Genomic DNA, 18,833 nt, shown 5'->3' on the forward strand with positions numbered 1-18,833 from the left:
AAGTGGAAGAGTGGAGAGGGAGGAGGAGAGGGGTAGGGGGAGTGATGGAAGAGGGACAGAGGGGAAGGGGGCGGGGGGAGAGAGGGAAGGGGGTGGGGTAGAGGGAAGGGGGTTGGGGGAGAGGGGTGAGGAGAGGGGGAGTGAGAAGGGTAGAGAAGTGGAAGAGTGGGGAGGGAGGGAGCGGTAGCGGGAGTGGTGGAAGAGGGACGGGAGTGGTGGAAGAGGGACAGAGGGGTTGGGGAAGGGGTGGGGGAGAGAGAGGGAGGGGAAGAGAGGGGTGAGGGAGGGAGAGGGGTGGGGTAAGGGGAGAGAAGTGGAAGAGTGGGGAGGGAGGGGTAGGGGGAGTGGTGGAAGAGGGACAGAGGGGTAGGGGGAAGGGGGCGGGGGGAGAGAGGGAAGGGGGTGCGGTAGAGAGCGAAGGGGGGTGGGGGTGAGAGGGAAACATAGAAATTAAGTGCAGGAGTAGGCCATTCGGCCCTTCGAACCTGCACCACCATTCAATATGATCATGGCTGATCGTCCAACTCAGTATCCTGTACCTGCCTTCTCTCCATACCCCCTGATCCCTTTAGCCACAAGGGCCACATCTAACTCCCTCTTAAATATAGCCAATGAACTGACCTCAACTACCTTCTGTGGCAGAGAATTCCAGAGATTCACCACTCTCTGTGTGAATTTTTTTTTCTCATCTCTGTCCTAAAGGATTTCCCCCTTATCTTTAAACTGTGATCCCTTGTTCTGGACTTCCCTAACATCTGGAACAATCCTCCTGCATCTAGCCTGTCCAACCCCTTAAGAATTTTATAAGTTTCTATAAGATATCCCCTCAATCTTCTAAAATCTAGCGAGTACAAGCTGAGTCTATCCAGTCTTTCTTCATATGAAAGTCGTGACATCCCAGGACATCACACGATGGAACGTTCACCAGGGGCTGGGGCTCCTGCAAAGGCATATGTAAATGGATCCATTCCGATTGGACATATGTGAACATTGGGCATTGTGACATCACACGATGGAACGTTCACCTGGGGCTGCTTCTATGGGTGGGAAGCCAGTTTATTTTTGAAATATTGGGGGGGGGGGGGGGGGGGGAAGGATTTGATTAAAAACGTGTACTTAAACACGACGAAATGTAATGAGGAGCGGATACTTTGAAAGAAAAGTGAAATCTCTACCGAAATGGAAAAGATCTCTGCAATTCTGCGTCTGGTTTCGGAGTAGCAATGAATCAAAGGAAGAAAGGCGGCCGGCAGCCGCCCATGTAAATGGATCCATTCCGATTGGACATCTGCGAGTATTGGGCATTGTGACATCACACGATGGAACGAATCAAAAGGCAGAAAGGCAGCCGGACGGACGGCAGGCGGCAGCCACAGACTTTTATATAATAGATAGATGACACAGTGGAGCAGCGGTTAAAGTTGCTGCCTCACAGTGCCAGAGACCCGGGTTCAATCATGACTACGGGTGCTGTCTGTACGGAGTTCGTACGTTCTCCCCATGAGTTATCAACGGATGCTCCGGTTTCCTTCCGCACTCCAAAGACATACAGGTTTGGAGGTTAATTGGCTTCTGTAAAATGTCTCTGTCCCTAGTATGTAGGATTGTGCTGGTGTGCGGGTGCCCGCAGGTCAATGTGGACTAGATGACCTATTTCCACGCTGTATCTCTAAAGTATTTAATAAGTGCTGTTAAATTCTATAGACTACTGTTTTCATCTCACTGCTGACCTTATCAAAGTTCATTATTAGCATCCATGCCAAAAAGCGCCATAGGGATTCTTGTTTACTACGAGAATATGTATTTCGTGTTTATGATCATATGGTCAGTTCCAAAGTCACTGACGTATTTCAGAAGATGGGCTGTGTGATTGCATTGAATGGAGTGTACAGCAAAATAAAAAGCGGGGTGTCAGGATTAAACTAAGCCTGCCATATGACCTGATGTCATGCATTGCTTCAGTAATTCACAAGGGAGATTTGTGTTTTTAGAACAAAACTTTCTCAGTTAAAAAATATATTTACTCTTGAAAACTTAAGAGCATTTTCTCACAAGCGACTCCAGTAGAAGTAATTTTAACCAAATCTGTGACGTTTGAATGTAAGTAACCATGGTTGATATCTTTGAGGCTTACAGTCTTCGGAAATTTTAAAAGAATTATCAGCGTGCAGTCTTTATCTTTTCATGTTTCGTCTCATTAAAGGGAGCATTGTATCCTGCAACCTACTTTTTTCTACTTTTATAAACCAAAACATGTGCACATGATCTTTGAACGTAAGCCACTCCGACCTTCACAGAAGGCCACATTAGTAACGCAAAACCATGTAGATTGGGCATCTTGGTTGGTATGGATGTGTTGGGCCGAAGGGCCTGTTTCCGTCCTGTATGACTGAGCTATTTTGCTTGGTATTTAGTTTAGAGATACAGTGTGGAAACATTCCCTTCGGCCCACCGGGTCCGCACCGACTAGTGTTCCCAGCACATTAACACAATGTGTTACACACACTAGGGACAATTTACATTTATACCAAGCCAATTAACCTACAAACCTGTATGTCTTTGGAGTGTGGGAGGAAACTGAAGATTTAAGTGAAAACCCATGCAGGTCACGGGGAGAATGTACTGGAACAAGCTGCCAGTGGAGGTGTTTGAGGCAGGTACATGGATAGGAGTATTTGGAGGGATATAGGCCAAACACAGGCAGGTGGGACATGTTGGTCGGCGTGGACAAGTTCGGCCGAAGGACCTGTTTCCAAGCTGTATGACTCTGAATATGACTCCCTCTTGTTCAGGCTTGTTTCTGTATTTGGAGATACAGCGCGGAAACAAGCCCTTCGGCCCACCGAGAGCACGTCGACCACAATCACCCGTACACTAATTCTATCTTACACTGGGGACAATTTACAGAAGCCAATTAACCTACAAACCTGCAGGTCTTTGGCGTGTGGGAGGAAACCAGAGCACCCGGGAAAACCCACGTGGTCACGAAGAACGAACAAACTCTAACAGGCAGCACTCATCGTCGGGGTTGAACCCAGGTCTCTGACGCCATGATGCAGCAACTCTGTCGCTGCGCCACCGAGCCGCCCTGGATGTATTCCTGAAGATGGAAGAGTTAGTTCCTCCTGGTCTAGATTTTCACTCCCCTGGAAACTCACGGCTGGCATTTTCAGGTCATTCGTTAAATCTGAGAATATTTTTGGAGTGTTTGTCCGATGGAAATTGTCAAACGCAAGAGACTCTCAGGATGGCTTGTTCATAGCTTGCAGTGTTACTGTCCAGAATACCTTGCATGGTGAAGGTATATCAGAGCAGTTGTGCAGCGTTGCATTATTCTGCAAATACCCTTGTTAGCTGCACGTGAGCAGGGTGACAAGGGTGCAGATAATGCAAATTTCATTTCCCATTTTCAGTTGTGGGGTAGTGGGCTTCACAACCCGAGGCACACTATGGAACATACATGTTGCAAATGAATTATGGCTCTGAATTGATAACTTAATAAATGCTCTGCTTAGTTATTGAACAATGGGAATACGCAGATAATATTGGCCTATGGTTTAATAATTCTACCCAGTGGGGGAGAACTCTTTTTCACAAATGTCTGGGGTTTTTTGGGGCTTAGATCACCTTTTGACTGGACTGTGAAATCATTGTTTAATCTCTTATTGTTCCCCTCTCCACATTACAGCCCAAATCGAAGTGATACCATGCAAAATCTGTGGAGATAAATCTTCAGGGATTCACTATGGCGTCATCACTTGTGAAGGATGTAAAGTAAGTGAGACCACCAAAATTACTTAATTCCTTTCTCTATCTGGTACTCTGCAGTGTGTTTGGTTTTTGGTGCCATTAATCTGGAAAAGGTGTGCAGTGAATATTTACGAGGACTTGGAGCTCTGAGGTGGAGACAGATGGAGGTTGGGCAGGCTAGGACTTTATTCCCTGAGTGCGGGAGGCTGAGAGGTGATCTTATAGAGGCGGGAAAGATTACCAGGGGAATAGATAGGGTAGACGCCCAGTCTTTTACTCGGGGGTAGGAGAATCAAGAGCAAGAAAGCTTAGGTTTATTGTGAAAAAGGAACCATTTAACAGGAACCTAAATGGTAGCTTTTTCACTTCGATGATGGTGGTTTTATGGAACTGGCTGCCAGAGGAGGTTGTTGAGGCAGGTACTATAACAACATTTTAATAGATACTTGGATAGGTACATGGATAGGAAAGGGTTAGAGAGATGTGGGGGCAATTTGGTCAACATGGACTGTTTGGGCCGAAGGGCCCGTTTCCTGCTGTAATGACAGTGATTTAATCTTCTCATCACCCCTTCTCTTCCATCTTATTGTACCTTCACGCACGTGGAGCCATTCTATTTAAACACTTAAAATCGGATCATAAAATATAGTAATTGAACCTCCACTAACTTTACAAAGCAGATTTAATTGGGGTCAATGCATGTATCCTTTTCCATAATTGCATTCTGAAATGATCAGCCACGCCCCACTTACAAATCTACTATCATTTAAATTGTGTACAAATACAATTCTCTCAACCTTTCCTTGTGCCATTGGTAGTAATCTTCAATTTATATTCTCAAGTTACAGATGACTAGAAAGTTATTTCTGATTTGCACCTTAACACTGCTCAAAATTAAAAGAGTCATTATTAGATTTTATTTTCCTTAATATTCCCTATTCTAATGTAAAATTCCCCAATTCATTTTCTCTTCACTAATGCATCTCATTCCTAATTTTACCGTAGCTAATTCCTTTTAGACTCGAGAATTTGATATCCTTCCTAAAATAGGTTGCGCAACGGAGCATAGCTTTGGAATGGTGACCTAGATAAAGGCTTGCATTTAGCATTTGTATTCTACCCAAGAGTGGCACTATGGTGCAGCTGGTAGAGCTGCTGTCTCACAGTGCCGTAGACCCAGTTCGATCCTGACTTTAAATGCTGTGTACAGAGTTTGCTCGCTCTCCCTGTGACTGCGTGGGTTTTCTCCGGGTACTCCGGGTTCCACACACACTCCAAAGACGACGGGCTTGTAGGTTAATTGTCATCTGCAAATTGTCCCTGGTGTGTAGGATGGAACTAGTGTACGGGGGAGATCGCTGGTGGGCTCGGACTTGGTGGGCCAAGGGGGATTGTTTCCACGCTACATCTGTAAAGAAACTCTCCGATTCCTGCATCTCTTCTGTTATAAGTTTTACTGACATGCCAGGCACATTGTTACTGTGTGCTGCTTGCGAGGACATTGGAGGTCATTGCACGCCCTGAGCGAGGTACGAGATGGGAAAGGCAGGGTGGTCTCAGCTCCACTGGACCAAAGAGAATCTTCTTAGAGATGAAGATCAACCTGGAACACTCTGGTATCATTGAGACATTATTCATCTATCTTCATCTGAAATACACAACCAACCTTGGACAAGAAACTTCATTTTGCAGTCATGGAGTTATACAGCATGAAAACAGGCCCTTTGGCCCAACTTGCCCGCTTCAACTAACATGTCCCATCTACACCAGTCCCACCTACCTGCTTTTGATCCATATCCCTCTAAACCTGTCCTATCCATGTACTTGTCTAAATATTTCTTGAACATTGCCATCGTACCTGCCTCAACTACCTCCTCCAGCAGCTCGTTCCATACACTCACCACCCTTTGTGTGGAAAAGTTGTCCCTCTTAAATCATAACACCCTTATCTTAAACCCATATCCTCTGTAAAATCACCCCTTTGCTCCTGCCCTCCAAGGAATAGAGTCCTAGCATGCTCAACCTCTCAGGACCTCGAATCTTGGCAACATCCTCGTAAATCTTTATTTCCTTTCTAGCTTGACAACATAATTCCTTTAACATGGTGCCCAAAACTGCACGATACTCAATGCGGCCTCGCCAACATCTTGTACAGCTATAACGTGACTTCCCAATGTCTATACTCAATAATCTGACTAGTGAGAGCCAATATGCCAAAAGTCTTTTTTGACCACCCTATCGCCTACCTGTGAAGCCACTTTCAACAAACTATGGTGCCTGTACTCCTAAGTCCCTCTGCTCTACTACACTGCCCAGAGCCCTACTGTTCACTGTATAGGTCCGGCCCATGACAGGAGTGCTTCCAAAATGCAACACCTCACATTTCACATCACTCATAGAATATGGAATAGTACAGGATGTGTAGGAAAGAACTGCAGATGCTAGTTCAAATCGAAGATAGACGCAAAATGCTGGGGTAACTCAGTGGGACAGGCAGCATCTCTGGATTCCTTCTCTCCAGGGATGCTGCCTGTCCGGCTGAGTTATTCCAGCATTTGTGTCTATTGTGGAATAGTACAACGCAGGAACAGGCCCACTCCCCACAATGTCTGTGCCGAACATGATTCCAAATTAAACTAATCTCTTCTGCTTGCATGTGATCTATATATGTAGGAAAGAACTGCAGATGGTGGTTTAAATCGAAGATGGGCACAAAATGCTGGGGTAACTCAGCGGGATAGGCAGCAACCTCTGGAAAGAAGGAATGGGTGACGTCTTGGGTCGAGACCCTTCTTCAGACTGATTCTTCTGACCTCCGTCAACTGTGACCTATAGAGCTCCATTCCTTGCATATTCATGCGCCCATCTTCAGATTGGAGTTGGGGAGGGGGGAGAAAGCTGGAAGAGAGGTGGGGGCAGGACAAATCCTGGCAAGCCATCTTCGTTGTGTTTTATTTCAGACTTTCAACATCTGCAGTTTTCTCACAATATTCAGTAGCAGAAACTACAGCAGACAAAGCTGGCACAGGTTCAGAGCATTGAGCAAGAATGTAGGCGGAGGTCTCGATTGAACTTGAAAGAAATTAGTTATTTTTAGCTGACATACTTCATGTATGTAATCAGAGCTACAAAATTCCTTAATGGTTACGTAAAGAACTCATTATTTCCAGCAGGTAAAAACAACACACGTCTTTTCCAATTGTCACCGACTATGCCAGTGACCCATTTGTAGATGTTCATCTTGACCTCTCTGTAAACCTCAGTCTATATCTTAATTGGCCCTTTCTTGTGTTTACCAATGATCCTAGTACTCACTAAATTGTGTAGGAAGGAACTGCAGATGCTGGTTTACACTTTAACTCCCCTTCCTCTTCCCACACTGACCTTTCTGTCCTGGGCCTCCCCCACGGTCAGAGTGAGGCACGATGCAAATAGGAGAAACGCCACCTCGTATATCGTCTGGGCAGCTTACAACCCAGCGGTATGAATATTGACCTCTCCAACTTCAAGTAACTCTTGCATCCCCTCTCTCCCCGTCCCACCCCCACCCTAGTCGCGTACTAGTTTCACTGTCGTTCCTCTTAGTTTCATGGTTAGTATCCCCTTGTTCCCCACACCCACCATTGTGGGCTCCACCTTTACTTGATCATCAGTGCTTTTTGCATACGTTTCATTCATTTGTCTATGTACCTTTCATATCTCACATAGAAACATAGAAAATAGGGGCAGGAGTAGGCCGTTTGGCCCTTCGAGCCAGCACCGCCATTCATTTTGATCATGGCTAATCATCCACAATCAGTAACCCGTGCCTGCCTTCTCCCCATATCCCTTGATCTCGTAGAGCTAACTCTCTTTTAAATCCATCCAGTAAATTGGCCTCTACTGCCCTCTGTGGCAGAGAATTACACAAATTCCCAACTCTCTGGGTGAAAACATTTTTTCTACCTCAGTTTTAAACGACCTCCCCTTTATTCTTAGACTGTGGCCCCTGGTTCTGGACTCCCCCGACATTGGGAACATTTTTCTTGTATCTAGCTTGTCCAGTCCTTTTATAATTTTATCTACTTCTATAAGATTCCCTCTCATCCTTCTAAATGCCAGTGAATACAAGCCCAATCTTACCAATCTTTCCTCATTTGACAGTCTTGCCACCCCGGGGATTAACCTCGTGAACCTAGGCTGCACTGCCTCAATATCAAGGATCTCCTTCCTCAAATTAGGAGACCAAAACTGCACACAATACTCCAGGTGTGGTCTCACCAGTGCCCTGTACAACTGCAGAAGGACCTCTTTACTCCTATGCTCAAATCCTCTCGTTATGAAGGCCTACATACCATTACCTTTCTTCACTGCCTGCTGTACCTGCATGTTTACTTAGTGACTGGTGTACAAGGACACCCAGGCCTCGTTGCACTTCCCTTTTTCCTAATCTCGTTTCCCCCTCCCCTGACCCTCAGTCTGCAGAAGGGTCTCGATTCAAAACGCCACATTCCTTTTCTCCAAACATGCTGCCTGACCCACAGACCTGCTGAATTACTCCAGCATTTTGTCTATATATTCACTAAGTTGTATTGGCTCTGAGTCTGGCAGCTTTTAATGTTCATGTCCTCCTCCTCCTAAATTAGAAATCTTTCCAGGAAGTTGCAATCCCCTCTCTCTGTAACCACTGCAGGTGCAAGGTGAGGAGTAGCAATGAGGATGTCTGGGATCAGCTTATTTGCCAACTAGTCTGTTGGAACACATTGTCATATATAAATAATTTTAAACACCGTGCTGGAGTAACTCAGAGGGTCAGGCAGCATCCCTAGAGAACATGGACAGAGGGCACAGGTCTGTGAAGGGAATGGACTGATGACCTTTAAAGGGCCTGTCCCACTGTACGAGGTAATTCAAGAGTTCTCCCGAGTTTCCCCTGATTCGAACTCTGAGAATTACGGTAATAGCCGCTCGTAGGTACTCGGGGTTCTCGTGGACATTTTTCAACATGTTGAAAAATCTTCATGAGTCTTCACGAGCTTGCCGTGTTTCACGAGTACCTGCCGTTAGCGTTATGAGCCGTTAAGAGACGTCCCGAGCTCCGACGCACCCACTACGTACATTCTACGTGCTTACCATGAGTTTGATATTTTTTTTTAAACTCTGGTGAGCGCTTCAATTACCTCATACAGTGGGACAGGCCCTCTAGGGTCAGGATCCTTCTTTTACAAAAAAGAGGGTGGCACAACGGTGGAGTTGCTGCCATACAGCGCCAGAGACCAAGGTTTGATCCTAATTGCAATTGCTGTCTGTAGGGTGTTTGAATGTTCTCCCTGTGACTCCAGTTTCCACATTCTAAAGACATACAGATTTGTAGGTTAATTGGCTTCAGCGCATGTGAACCTCTGTCTCACCTGGAAGGACTGCTGGGTCCGTTTGAAGGAGGAGGTATCGAGACTTGCCAGGATTTGTCCCACCCTCTCCTCTATTCCAGCTTTCTCTCCCTTACTGAAGAAAGGTCCCGACCCGAAACGTCACCTACCCTTCTCCCCCCCCCCCCCCCCCCCATGGTTGCTGCCCGGACCACTGAGCTACTCCAGCACGTTGGGTCTTTTTTTGTAAACCAGCATCTGAAGTTCTGCATGTCTACCATAAATATAGTTATGATATATAAGTTTAGGAGACATATATGCGAAAGCAAAATGTAGCGGATACCAGTAATCTGGAATAAAAACTGAAAGTAGGTGAAGTAGCAACTGGTTATCTGCAGATCATCACGTCTGCTGAGAATATCTAGCAGTTTACGTTTCCATTTCTGCAATTTTCATACGCGTGTCAAGAGTCTTTTTCGTAATAGGAAATTCTCTGCAAAAGGATTCTTCTAAAAATAGATCCTTTATTGAAATAAATGAACTGGCTTAATGCCAAAACTATTGCAAAATAATGAGCTACGGTTTTCAATGCATCGTTGTTTTTCCTCGAAGCATAAAACACGTAAATGTTCAGTTTCCTTCAGAGAAATAGTGTGGAAATAGGCCCTACAGCCCACCGAGCGTGCTCACCGGCGATCCCCGTACACTAATCATCCTCCACACACTAGGGACAATTTACAGTTTCACCAAGCCATTTAGCCTACAAACCTGTACGTCTTTGGAGTGTGGGAGGAAACCGGAGCACCCGGAGAAAACCCACACAGATCCTGAGGAGAATGTACAAAGTCCGTGCAGACAGCACCCGTAGTCAGGATGGAACCTAGGTCTCTGGTGCTGCAAGGTAGCAACTCTACAGCTGTGCCACCCTAAACCACCTGGTAAATGAGAACACCACAGAACAACTGGTGAAACCCCCTCATGGAGCAGAATATCCAAAATCCATTCCACTTAATGCTGGGCTAGTGAGTTTCAACTGTGGTCCCAAGCAGTGCTATTTCTCGACAACACGGTGGCACAGCGGTAGAGTTAAAGGCCTGTCCCACGAGCATGCGACTCCATGCGGCAAGCGTGACCTAACGTGGTAGCTTGAGCCGTACGGCCTCGCGGGGCCGGTCCCACTTCGATCGCCGGAAGCCGTCTGGAGTTGTGCGGATCTGATCCCGACATCGCGCGGGGCTCCGAAAAACTGACGGTTCAAAGATTCCGCGCGGCAACGGCCTGTCGGCCGCAACCGCCTCGACGGGCATGCACCAGTGCCTCAACGCAGTAGGCAGCGTACGTCCCGCGCGAACTTCCCGCAGACTTCGCTCGAACTTCAGTCACGCACTCGACCTCCGCGTGGCCCCCGCTTCCGGTTTGGTTGCACTCGCCCGCATGCAGGTGCATGCTGGTGGGACCGGCCCTGTACGGGGATCACTCGACCTCTGCGCAGCCCCAGCTTCCGGTTTGGCCTCGCTTGCCGCATGCAGGTCGCATGATCGTGGGACAGGCCCTTTACTGCCTTGCAGCGCCAGAGACCCGGCTTCGATCCTGGCTACGGGCGCTTGTCTGTACGGAGTTTTTACGTTCTCCCCATGACCTGCTTGGGTTTTCTCCAAGATCTTCGGTTTCCTCCCACGCTCAAGTCGTACAGGTTTGTATTGACTTGGTATAAATGTAAAATTGTCTCTAGTGTAGTGTAGTATTAATGTGTGGGGAACAGCTGGTTGGTGTGGACTCGGTGGGCCCAAGGCCTGTTTCCACCCTGTATCTCTAAACTAAACTTCTAGGTCTTGAGCTCAGAGCCTGCGGAAGTGCAGCGTGTGTAACCCCAAATTATAACCAGATGTGTGGGAAAGAACTGGTTTAAACTAAAGATAGACACAAAAAGCTGGGAGTAACTCAGCGGGTCAGGCAGCATCTCTGGAGAAAAGGAATAGGTGACTTTTCGGGTAAAAAAAGGGTCACGACCCGAAACGTCGCCTATTCCTTTCCTCCAGAGATTCTGCCTGACCCACTGAGTTACTCCCAGCTTTTTGTGTCTTTCTTTGACACTGTAACTGACTGGCTCCTAAACTTTTTTTTTAACCCGAACCAGGGTTTCTTCCGAAGGAGCCAACAGAATAACGCTGCGTATTCCTGCCCGCGCTCGAGGAACTGCCTCATCGACCGAACGAACCGCAACAGGTGCCAGCACTGCCGCCTGCAGAAGTGTCTCACACTGGGGATGTCACGTGATGGTAAGGCAGCTGCCAACTGGTTTAACCATCTGCCTTTTTGCTGCAAATCAAATCATTACATTTTTATTCAATTTTTTTTCATGCCTCCATTTATACAACGCGCTGCCTCGGCAAGGCCAGCAGCATAATCAAGGACGAGTCGCACCCCGGCCACTCCCTCGTCTCCCCTCTCCCATCGGGCAAGAGGTGCCGAATGTGAAAACGCACACCTCCAGATTCGGGGCCAGTTTCTTCCCAGCTGTTTTATCATGCAACTGAACCATCCTACCAACAACTAGAGAGTGGTGCTGAACTACTATCTACCTCATTGGAGACCCTTGGGCTATCCTGGCTTAACCTTGCACTAAATGTCATTCAATTATCATGTATCTATCCACTGTAATGGCTCGATTGTAATCATGCATTGCCTTTCTGTCGACTGGATACCATGCAACAAAAGCTTTTTACTGTACCTCAGTCCACATGACAGTAAACTAAACTGAAACTTTTAGTTTTGGGTGCCGAGGTACAGTGAAAGGCTTTTGTTGCATGCTAACCTGTCAGTGGCATGCAATGCATGATTGAGCCATCCACAGTGCAGAGATAAATGATAAAAAATAATATTGTAAATTAAGGTGCGGGGGGGATAGATTTTATAGGAATCTGAGGGTTCATTTTGCGATGGGTATATGGAACGAGCTGCCAGAGAAGGTAGATGAGGCAGGCACGGTCGCATTTATGAGGCAATTATACAGGTACATGGATAGGAGAAGTTTGGAGGGACATGGGCCAAACATAGCAGGTGGGATGAGTGTATATGGGATATGTTGATCGGTGTGGACAAGTTGGGCCAAAGGGCCTGTTTCAACACTGTATGTCTCGATGACTCAGAATAATGTTTATTAGATAAAGCCAGTAAAGTCCGATCAATGATAGTCCGAGGGTCTCCGATGAGTTCATGCGCGTCCCTTATTGCATTAGTCGGGGAGTGTCCGTGGAGGTTTAGTTTAGATTAGAGATACAGTGCAGAAACAGGCCTTTCGGCCCACTGAGTCCACACAGACCAGCGATCCCCGCATGCTAATACTATCCTACACACTCCCGGGACAATTTACATTTATACCCAGCCAATTAACCTACATACCAGTGTGGGAGGAAATCAAAGATCTCCGAGAAAACCCACGCGGTCACAGGGAGAACTTGCAAACTCCGTACAGACAGCACCCGTGGTCAGGATCGAACCCCGAGTCAGAGTGATACAGTGTGGAAACACGCCCAACTCGCCCACACTGGCCAACAAAGTCCCAGCTACCCGAGTCCCACGCCTGCACTTGGTTCATAACCCTCCAAACCTGTCCTATCCATGTACCTGTCCAATTGTTTCTTAAACGATGACATAGTCCCAGCCTCATCTACCTCCTCTGGCAGCTCGTTCCATACACCCACCACCCTCTGTGTGGAAAAAGTTACCCTCTGATTCCTATTAAATCTTTTCCCCTTCACCTTGAACCTATGTCCTTTGGTCCTCGATTCCCCTACTCTGGGTAAAAGACTCTGCATCTACCCGATCTATTCCTCTCATGATTTGGAACACTTCTATAAGATCTCCTCCCCTCATCCTCCTACGCTTCATGGAATAGAGACTCAGCCTACGCAACCTCTCCCTATAGCTCACACCCTCGAGTCTTGGCAACATCCTCGTAAATCTTTTCTGAACCCTTTCAAGCTTGGCAATATCTTTCCTGTAACAGGTGCCCAGAACTGAACACAATATTCTCAATGCAATCTCACCAACATTTTATACAACCGCAACTTAACTTCCTAACCTCTGCACTCAATACTGTGCCTGATGAAGGCCAATGTGCCAAAAGCCTTTTTCACCACCATATCTACCTGCGACTCGACTTTCAAGGAACGATGCACTTGTATTCCTACATCCCTCTGCTCTACAACACTCCCCAGAGACCTACCATTTACTGTGTAGGTCCTGCCCTTGTTTGATGTCCCAAAATGCAACACCTCACACTTCTCTGTATTAAATTCCATCCACCATTCCTCCGCCCACCTGGCCAATCGATCCAGATCCTGCTGCAATCGTTCACAACCATCTTCACTATCTGCAAAACCACTAACTTTTGTACCATCAGCAAACTTGCTAATCTAAATCATTGATGTAGATGACAAACAGTAACGAGCCCAGCACCGAACCCTGAGGCGCACCACTAGTCACAGGCCTCCAGTCTGAGAAGCAACCTTCCACCATCAACCTCTGCTTCCTTCAATGGAGCCAATTTGTTATCCATTCAGCTATCTCTTCTTGGATCCCATGTGATCTAACCTTCCAGAGCAGCCTACCATGCGGCACCTTGTCGAACGCCTTACCAAAGCCCATTAACACAACATCTACAGCTCTGCCTTCATCAACCTTTTGCTCACGTCTTCAAAAAAATCAATCGGATGTGTGAGACACGACCTCCCATGTACAAAAACCATGTTGACGGTCCCTAATCAGCCCTTGCCCATCCAAATGCTTTTGTATCCTATCCCTCAGAATACTCTCCAGTCACTAACCAACTACAGATGTTAAGCTCACCGGCCTATAGTTCCCTGCAGCCCTTCTTGAAAAGGGGTACAACATTTGCCACCCTCCAATCCTCTGGCACCTCTCCTGTATTCAACGACGACTCATAAAACCTTCAAACACGACAGTACCTTCAGTACTTCCTCGACGGTAACCCTGACTGCTCTCATGACACTTCCAGTGACTGCTCCAGTTTCCTCCGTCCTACTGTCTTTCTCCTCTATAAATACAGAGGTGACCGCTTTGATTCCTGAGAGGTCCCACTCTCTCTCTAGTTACCCTTTTCCCCCTAATGTACTTATAAAATCTTTTGGGATTGTCTTTTATGCTATCCGCCAGAGCTATCTCCTAGCTCCTTTTTGTCCTTCTGATCTTTTTTAGTTTGCACCTTAGTTCCCGAAACTCCTCCAGGGATGCACTTGGTCCCAGCTGCCTCCACCTGTCCCATGCTTCCTCCTTGTTTTTGACTAACGTCACAATTTCCCTCGTCAGCCACTTTCTTCCGTTTGCCTGCTTTGCCCTTCACTATAATGGGGAAAGTACACATCCTGAGCTTTCTTCAGTACACTTTTAAAAACCTCCCACTTGGCTGATGTTCCTTCCCCCTCTAATAACCTGCTCCAGTCACCTTGAGCGAGACCTTATCTCATACCCTCAAAGTTGGCCTTACCCCAGTTAAGCATTTTAACACGTGGACCCTCTCCGTCCCGATCCATAACTATCTTAAACCTAATTGAAATGTGGTCACTTGTCCGAAAAGACTCCTCCACACACACTTCATTAACTTGTCCCTTCCCAATTTCCCAATACTAGATCCAGCGTTGCCTCTCACGTGTGGGGGCCTCCACATACTGTTTAATACTGGCGCTGTAAGTCAGCAACTCTACCGTTGCGCCACCGTGCTGCCCTACGCCCACGGTGATGGAGCGGTCACTATCAAGGATTTCTTCTCCTTTTCCGCAGCTGTGAAGTTTGGCCGGATGTCCAAAAAGCAGCGGGACAGTCTGTACGCGGAGGTGCAGAAGCATCAGCAACACCAGGAGCAGATGGCAATGAAGGAGGAAGCGGATGGTCTGGTGCGGGGCTATCCTGACAGCGGACTGGGAGACCTGGACGACATCAGCAGCACCTTCTCGGACGGTCTGCTCCTTGACTTTCCCCTCACTCCCGACGGCGGAAACAGCTTTTATAACTTTGACACCTCTGCCTCGGCTGAAAGATCACCAGACCAGTCGGCCATGGACGTCAATGACATTAAATACATCAAGCAGGAGCCCATCTATGAAATCATGCTGGAGCCCAGCTTGTTCCCCTATCCCTCTCCAGAGAACAGTCAGCTCGCCATTGAGGTTTCCATGGCGGAGATAGGTATGTATACTGCCTCGCTAGGTCAGTGTCCGCATGTGTGCCCTGCCATTTTACATGTTCTCCACCTGAATGCCGCATAATTAAGGATGAGGAAGCTGTTCGGCTGCGTTCTGTTCCTCAGTACAAATTACATCCCAAGACTATTCCCTGCATCATAAGCATTTCCCCTTCAAGACGGTCAGAACATACTTGGTGATTGTAGTTTTGCTTCCATACTTGTGCATCTTTCAAACAATGTGAACGAGAGCGACAGAGATTAAATCTCACATGGGTTTGTATTTGACGTCATAGTGAAGCCATGTGGGAATGGGTCCTTCGGCCCAACTTTCCCACACCAGCCATCGTGTCCCATCTACAATAGTCCCACCATTGATGACAAAAAAGCAAAATGCCCAAACCTCCGTGTTAAGCAAAAGGAGAACTCTGAGAACTTTTGCCTTTGGCATTTAACCACTCACCCACACCCACTCACCCACCCAAACACTCACCCACCCAAACACTCACCCACACACCCAAACACCCAGCCACTCAAACACCCACCCACCCAAACACCCACCCACCCAAACACCCACTCACCCAAACACTCACCCACCCACCCACTCACTCACCACCCACCCACTCACCACCCACCCACTCACTCACCACCCACCCACCACACTCACCACCCACCCACTCTAACACCCACCCACTCACCACTCACTCACCACCCACCCACCACACTCACCACCCACCCACTCTAACACCCACCCACTCACTCACGTGCAAGTCAAATCCAACCAGTGGAAGTGGATGGGCATTTTGCCACAACAGAAACTGATCGGTTTTGCAAGAAAAGTAACGAGAGGCCAGACAATGACCTTGCTTTTTCTCGGCAGAGGGAATGGGATCCGTAGGATAAAATGTCATGAACTTGGCAGCCTACGGACCACTCTTTAAGTCCTGCTTCCTCGTCTCCTCCAGATCGAATATCACAGAACGTGGTGGAGTCCCATCTCGAGACTTGCCAGTACACCGTGGAGGAGCTGAAGCAGCTGGCCTGGCAATTGTACACACAGGAGGAGATAAGGAACTTTCAAAATAAGGTACAATTTCAAGAGACCTTGCGGCATAAAAAATCAACTGAGGCAAACAATTCCTAAGAACTGATTTGTAGACAAGATCTCCATCTTGGTTATTCTCATTGTCATTCGGCGTGGAAACAGGCCGAAACAGGCCGTTCGGCTCAACTTGCACACACCGCCCAACATGTCCCATATACACTAGTCCTACCTCCCTGCCTCCCGCTAAACCTGTCCTATCCATGTACCTGTCTAAATGTTTCTTAACTGTTGAGATAGTACCTGCTGCAACTACCTCCTCTGGCAGCTCGTTCCATACACCCACCACCCTTTGTGTAAATAAGTTACCCCTCATGTTCCTATTAAATTTGTTCTCTTCCCCCCCCCCCCCACCTCCCACCTTAAACCAATATCCTCTGGTCCTTGATTCCCCTACGCTGGGCAATTACTCAATCTATTCCTCTCATGGTTTTTGTGAGCCTCTATAAGATCACCCCTCATCCTCCTGCGTGCCAACGAATAGTCTCTTCATAACATTGAATGACAAAGCAGAAGCAAGTGGCCATCAGTGCCAACTCTTGCTTCTATTTCTTATGATGGCTTCTATTGAAAAGGTGTTGAATATTTTCATGCTACTCAAAATGGTTCCCAATACTGGAATTGAACATACAGGCCCTTAGTTCCTAAGATAGACACCAAATGCTGGAGTAACTCAGCGGGTCAGGCAGCATCTCTAGAGAACATGGATAGGTGATGTTTCGGGTCGAGGCCTTTTATCAGACCCGGGTCATAGAAACATAGAAACATAGAAAGTAGGTGCGAGAGTAGACCACCAGGTCCGTCGAGCCCGCACCGCCATTCGCTCATGGCTGAACACTAAACAGACACACTTACCCACAAACAGTAGACACAAGACACAGAACACAAGACACTACCCTCCCCTTTATACCGCTATCACCCCTCTCCACCCCAAGAACCTCGTGATCTCCTGGGGGAGGCAAAAAACCGGATAAAAACCCAGGTCCAATTCGGGAAAAAAATCCGGGAAATTCCTCTCCGACCCCAATCCAGGCGATCGACACTTGTCCAGGAGATCACTCAGGTCTTACTATACTAACCATACCTAGGTCCATATCCCTGCCCTCTCCCCGTAGCCCCTTATCCCCTTGGCAGCTAAAAAACCATCTATTTTAGTCTTAAATATATTTAAAGTTTCTGCTTCCACTGCTCCCTGGGGCAGTGAATTCCATAAATTAACCACCCTCTGGGTGAAGAAGTTCTTCCTCATCTCAGTTTTAAAAGAGCCCCCCCTTATTCTGCAACTATGTCCCCTAGTTCTAGTTTCCCCGATCATTGGGAACATCCTCGGTGCATCCACCCGATCAAGGCCCCTCACGATCTTATATGTTTCAATGAGATCGCCTCTCATTCTTCTAAACTCCAAAGAGTAGAGTTCCAGCCTACTTAACCTTTCCTCATATGTCAATCCCCTCATTGCAGGAATTAATCTTGTAAACCTTCGCTGCACTGCCTCCAGGGCTAGTACATCCTTTCTTAAGTATGGACCCCAGAACTGTACACAGTATTCCAAATGTGGTCTCACTAATACTGTGTACAGCTGCAGCAAGACCTCCGTGTTTTTATACTCAATCCCCCTAGCAATAAAGGCCAAAACTCCATTGGCCTTCCTGATTGCTTGCTGCACCTGCATACTAACTTTTAGTGATTCATGTACTAATACCCCTAGATCCCTTTGCGTTGCATTACAACGCAGCTCCTCCTCATTTAGAAAATAACTTGCCCTATCATTTTTTTTCCCAAAGTGAATGACTTCACATTTATTAGTATTAAATTTCATCTGCCAAGTTGTTGCCCACTCACCTAGCTTATCTATATCCTTTTGCAGACTCTTCCTATCCTCCTCATCCCCTACTTTTCCTCCCATTTTTGTATCGTCCGCAAATTTTGATATATTACACTTGGTTCCCTCCTCCAAATCATTTATATAAATTGTGAACAACTGGGGTCCCAGCACCGACCCTTGCGGAACCCCGCTAGTTACCGGTTGCCATCCCGAGTATGAACCATTTATCCCCACTCTCTGCTTCCTATTTGTTAGCCAATCCTCTACCCATGCTAATATATTACCCCCAATCCCATAATTTTTTATTTTTAGCAATAGTCTCTTATGTGGCACCTTGTCAAAAGCCTTTTGGAAGTCCAAGTATACCACATCCACCGGTTCCCCTTTATCCACCCGGGTTGTTACTTCCTCAAAGAATTCGAGCAGATTCGTTAAACAGGACTTCCCCTTCACAAAACCATGCTGGTTCTGTCCGATGAAGTCATGTTTATCCAAGTGCCCCATTAGTGTTTCTTTAATAATTGTCTCTAACATTTTACCCACCACCGATGTTAGACTAACCGGTCTATAGTTACCCGCCTTCTGTTTACTTCCTTTTTTAAATAT

At 47.0% G+C, this 18,833-nt stretch overlaps 1 protein-coding gene across 1 annotated transcript in view; it reads left to right on the top strand.

Annotated features, from left to right (window-relative positions):
- Positions 1-18,833, top strand: part of LOC116989251 (nuclear receptor ROR-beta-like) — a 78,392-nt gene that overhangs the window by 40,436 nt on the left and 19,123 nt on the right. The window contains exons 2-5 of the mRNA XM_033046445.1: positions 3,689-3,774; positions 11,236-11,377; positions 14,901-15,305; positions 16,266-16,387. Coding sequence (XP_032902336.1) covers positions 3,689-3,774; positions 11,236-11,377; positions 14,901-15,305; positions 16,266-16,387 — 755 coding nt within the window. The remainder of the gene's footprint in view (positions 1-3,688; positions 3,775-11,235; positions 11,378-14,900; positions 15,306-16,265; positions 16,388-18,833) is intronic.

The sequence above is a fragment of the Amblyraja radiata genome, chromosome 29, assembly GCF_010909765.2.
Source record: "Amblyraja radiata isolate CabotCenter1 chromosome 29, sAmbRad1.1.pri, whole genome shotgun sequence".
NCBI lineage: Eukaryota > Metazoa > Chordata > Chondrichthyes > Rajiformes > Rajidae > Amblyraja > Amblyraja radiata.